The sequence below is a fragment of the Chenopodium album genome, chromosome 3, assembly GCF_948465745.1.
Source record: "Chenopodium album chromosome 3, dcCheAlbu1.1, whole genome shotgun sequence".
NCBI classification, from domain to species: domain Eukaryota; kingdom Viridiplantae; phylum Streptophyta; class Magnoliopsida; order Caryophyllales; family Amaranthaceae; genus Chenopodium; species Chenopodium album.
Window position 1 is genome coordinate 18,928,174 of NC_137836.1, and position 5,492 is coordinate 18,933,665.

The 5,492-nt window shown below is 35.6% G+C and overlaps 1 protein-coding gene across 1 annotated transcript; it reads left to right on the plus strand.

The window, feature by feature from the left end:
* Positions 1-939: 939 nt before the first annotated feature.
* On the plus strand, positions 940-4,879 carry LOC145624918 (uncharacterized). Its single transcript, XM_081678003.1, has 8 exons — positions 940-987; positions 1,087-1,119; positions 1,430-1,474; positions 1,520-1,597; positions 1,706-1,759; positions 2,427-2,477; positions 2,564-2,683; positions 4,781-4,879. Exons 1-8 carry the CDS (start codon positions 940-942, stop codon positions 4,877-4,879), a joined length of 528 nt encoding a protein of 175 aa, XP_081534129.1.
* The last annotated feature ends 613 nt before the right edge of the window (positions 4,880-5,492 follow it).

Here is a 5,492-nt window from a genome sequence, read left to right on the forward strand (position 1 = left end):
TTACTCAGTCAGGGGTTATTTTAAGAGTTCGATCAAGGGTTACTTGAGGGTTCAGTCAGAGGTTACTTGAGGGGTTACTCAATTAGAGATTACTTGAGGAGTCGAGGGGGAGGGGTTACTCGAGGGGTTCAGTCATGGATTACTCAAGTGGTTCCTCGACCAGGGGTTACTCAATAAGCAGTAACTCAATTTGTAACCCCTGACCAAGTAACTTGAGTTACCCCAGCAACTCGAGTAATCCCTAACAAGGAAACTCGAGTAACCCTGGAAATTTGAGTAATCGCATACTGAGAAACTCGAATAACCCTTGTTACACGGTACAATTGAAAAATTTGTGATTTTATAATATAAAGTATAATTAGTGATATATATTTATTTGTTTGTAGGAGAGAGAAATAATAATAATAATAAAAAAGTAAATGGGGTAGTTCATAGAGAAATAATAAAAATAGTCGTGGAGTCTTACCAAAGAAAATACACATACTACAAAACCCATCAATTATGGACGCCTTGGGAAGGGCGTTGAGTAAAAATTTGGATTTGCATGGACGCTTTTTTACGTCCTCTTATTGGCTACGTAAAAAGGCGTCTAGAATACTAGTCATGAGCAAAGCACATGATAATTAGTCTACAAATTAAAAAAAAAGAGTTGGGGTAAAATGCCCACTCCTTCCCGTATATCTTCTCCCCAATAACTGAAAGTCTAAAACCCTAGCCCTCAATGAAAATTCTCCCTCTTCAATCGTCTTCTTCACTCGGATCTTCTATCATGGCCTTGGTGGGATTGGTTGCATATCTTCACGCATTAAGGCTGATGGTGTTGATTTTCTTCTACCCAATTTTAATTTTCATTTCAATAAACTCTTAGATCCCCAAATTGCTCGATTATTTTGTGCATAAGGATTAGTGAAAAACCTTGGAGTTACGAAGTCGAGATCCATGGCGAGACCTTTTATTGCTGATTTTGCAGAAGTTTGGGGTATTGGAGTAGGTTAGGTGATTTTATTCTTCAATTTATATATATTTTTTTTAAATTAGAGGTTCTTTTGTTTATTCTTGTTTACATCTGTGTGATTTTGGGTTTAGATAGTGTTTAATCGGCTGAATTGGTGCCGATTGGTAATTTTTTTATTCTTGATTTGCTTTATCTCTTTCATTTTTCCGCTTTCTTTACATGAAATTAGGTTTGTTATTAACCCTAAACTCATTTTTTTGTTTGAATTAAAGTCCAATTAATCAAGTATGGTATTTGAAAATGGCTATATAAATTTAAATATTAATTAATAAGGTTCAAAAACGCTCTCTTTCTCTGAATTTACTATTGGATTTGCATGTCTCTTGATCTCCTTCTCTCTTCTTTCAAGGTTTTTTTTTTTTTGTGATTTCTTAAATTTTCTCTTTTGTATCACTATTCACTAATGTCTTTTAGGAAGTTTTAGTCTTTACATGGTGGGTGGATTATCATGAGGAGACTGTATGTATGATCTAACATTCTAATCCAGTAATTTCATTTGGCCAGAAACCAATAGTTCCTACGGAGTTGTACCGAAATGTGCGTGACTCTCAGCTTGTAGGACTTTTAGGCCACTCAAAAGAGGTAAACTACCTTCATCTATATCCTTTGGGTGCATTTGGCTTCTGGTACCTTTCAACAAAGAATTGCAATTGTATTATTTCAACTAAAGGTGGTTTATGTGTTTATCAGGGTATGCTTGTTATTGCTGTCGGTGTGGGGCATAGTACATATGATAAAGCATCCGCAAGTTAATCACTTTTTGGCCCCTTTTACCATTTAGAAAGTGTGTTGAATGATAATTAGGGGATTGAGTTGCTTTATATGTATCTTTTCTCTTGCAGTGTCAACTATTGCATTATGATAAATGCAAAGAAAAAAAATTAAAAAAAGAATCGAATTTCGACACTTAATTAAATAATTGAATTGCGATCAAGATGTCCCATGGGCTATTGTCTTTTGTGCCGCTTCATTAGAATGATTTAATTTCATGGATGATTAATGCTTCATGGTTTAGGACTTTGGCTATTTTAATGTTCAGGATAAACTCTGTTTGCCCTGGTAGAGTCATTGATTTAGTTGAACTGAGTTATTAGTTATTGAGATTAGAAACACAAGATGTTCCGTGGGCAGTCCGACAGTTTTCTTCTTTTCAGCTTCACTAAACTGTTCATACTGATGATTGATTGTAAGATTAGGTATTCCTGGATAGGTTCTCTGTTTCTTGCCATGCTTGCTGCTTGGAATGGTAGGGAAAAATCTTTTCTGTTTGGCCAATAAAGGTGTAATGTTATGATTATGCAAAACTATTGCTTGGCTTAAAAGGATCTCTCTGCTTTTAACTTCTATACTTTGTTACTCTTGTATATAATACTATAATTATCTCTTATTTGAATCACATTTGTTTCTATAGGTCCACTACTACATGAAATCACACATCCAAATGAATGATTACAGAGACCGTGTTGTAATGGTGAGTATTTAAGTATGAATAGATGCTTGTATGGGTGTATTCATGTGGAGCACATATGTGTTTTTCTATATCTAAAGGACTTTTTGATTTGTGTTCTGCAACCAATGGCGTCACAGAAGTGTGGACGATTGATTAGTAGCTGCATCAAGGTGCTTGATATGACTGGCTTAAAATTATCCGCCCTTAATCAAATAAAGGTATCTTTTTAAACCATTAATGTTTCTCAACTCAATTCTTTCATTGTCCCATTAATATCCTGTAAGGTATGTGGAGGACAAAATTGTTAAATGATCGAGCTGGAGAAGACTAATAATTTGGCTTTTCATATCAATAAGAGATGGATCAGGTTTTTCTACCAGGCTGTTTTTGCTGAAAAGTATCATTTCCTTGTTCCTTCCCATCTTGTAATACTCTATAACTTAATTCCTATGTCTAGAGGGAATACTATGTAGATTACTGGCTCAAGTCTTACCTCCTTCACGTGTCATAACTCAATCCTATAATTAATATGTGAATAATACTTGCAAATTGAATTGAGATTCTTCTGCTACTGTATCAATCTACAGATGTCATTGCTTTAGATGGTAGACCTTTTGGCTCAGACTGTTATAGTCATCTATACTACAGTATTATATTACGTATCTCAATATGCCTTCAATCCTTTCTGTAAATTTTTTTAACTATACATGATCTTACGTCTAAACTGATGTCACATCGACAATATAGTTGTTGATTTATCACTCATACATTGCAAAATATATTGTGGTGTTGTTGTTGTGAAGCAAATATGATTGTTGTCCATGCATTTTCTAGACTCTTCCTACTGTGAAATCATTACAAGTTGTACTTACATTCGCTGTTGACTTGTTTCAATGTGTTGGTGACAGATAATAGAGAAGAATGAAATATTTTATCCTGAGAAGTCAATTGGTTTTCTTCCTGGTTGGTGCTTGTAACCCGAGAAAAAAGGATTTCTCATTATCTCAGTTCTGAGACTAACTGGGTTCCGTTGTTTGTGAAATGTGCAGGAATTGATGTGGGGTATCAGTTTTATTCTCGAACTGAGATGACTCTAGATGGATTTCATAATCATTGGCTTAATGGGATTAATTATAGGAAAAATTAGAAATAATAATCCCAACTTTCATCAATTTTTGTAGAATAATCCCAACTTTGGATTATACTGGAATAATCTTAACATTAGGGGGTGCTATTTTTCTTCAATCCCTATCAGGTTAACAAAGTCGATGACCTACTATATCAGGTCATTTGACACGTGACAAGCTCTGATTGGTCCAAAAATTTTAAAAAAAACCAAAAAAACAAAAAAAACCAAAAAATCAGAAAACCCACCAACCTCCCTCCCCCACCGTCCCCTTCCCGCACCACCATAGCCAGACCGCCACCCCCTCCCCTCTCCGAACTGCCGCCTATCCCCCACCCCATGCGTCGTTGTTTCTCCCCATTCCCAAAATCCCTTCCAATTCCCCCACGCAACCACCGAAACCCCAAGTTCGCAGGAATTAAAACCCCAAAACGCAGCCACTGAAGTAGTTTCGCAAATTCAGGGGTGATTTAGGTCATTTCGGGATTAAGGGAATGGTTTCAAGTGAGTTTCGTGACCGGATTTCATTTGGTCGTGACCCCATGCAACCAGCGAAATCACCCTAACCTCACACAACCACCGTAACCCTTAATCGCATCCCCGAAACCCCTAAATCGCAGCCCCTAAAGTTAAAACCCCAAAAACCCACCAACGAAAACGAAGGTTTCAAGGGAGGGGTTTCGAGGGAGTGTCTGACCAACGGCGCAGGTGGCCGGGTTTAGTGGCTAGGGGCAATTGAGAATTTGAGAGAATAAAGAAGATGAGGGGTTGCCAGAGTTGGGGTAGCTTCCGGCATTGAGGGGTTGCCGGAGTTGGGAGTTTGAGGCTGGGTGTTTTTTATTTATTTATTTTATTTGTTTTAAATTTTTTTTAATTTTAATTTTTTTAACCAATTAACATGTGACACATGTCACTTTAAAAAAAATAAAAATACAATAAACATATTCAACCGGTCACTGGTTTTTGGGATTTATGAAAAAGAACACCCCCTAAAGTTCAGATTATTCTAGTATAATCCAAAGTTGGGATTATTCTACAAAAATTGATGAAATTTGGGAGTATTATTTCTAATTTTTCCTTGATTATATTGGACAATCTAAAGTTAAAAAGGTAAAGTTATTTAGAGCTAGTTGAGATGAGATTTGATGGATAGATTGGTCATAATTTTATTGCATCTATTCATTTGCAGCTGCTGACTATAATAACAACTATTGACGACTTGAACTATCTAGAGAAGACTAATACTTATTACATCGTTAATGCACCATATATATTCTCAGCATGTTAGAAGGTTTGCCTCTTATTTTATTCTTTCCACTTAAAGTAGATGCTATCAAAGTAGGTCCACCTCTAATAATTTGTTTTTGGTATTTAATTTGTTTTTTGTGATTGGAGGCTGCCATCTTCTGGTGCGATCAGAATAGATTTTGATGCTAATATGGCTGCGGGAAACCAGATTGGATTGTTCGTGGTGTTAAGGGATGATGAAGGGTGCGTTGTGGCTGCGGCTGTTATAAGGTTGAAGGCTCGGTGGGGTGTTGAACAAGCTGAGGTGGCAGCGGCTAGAATGGGTGTGTGGCAAAGCAGCTGGGACATGAGAGAATTGTGCTATTTAAAGATTTCAATTAGTGATTCTGAATTTTGTTCCACTACAACTAGTCATGAATAAAGCATAAGTTGGAATTGTACTTGTTGTAATAGAAAACCCATTACTATGAGATATTGTACATATGCTATAATATATTTATATTTAATAAAAAAATTGGCATAAATTTGTTGTACATTTTTTTTTGTAATATTAGTATATTAGAAATAATTATTAGTGACTAAAGTATTTTATTTGGTATTCTAGAAATTTAAAAAGAAAATAAAAAAAAGAAAATAAAAATTAGACAAGAAAG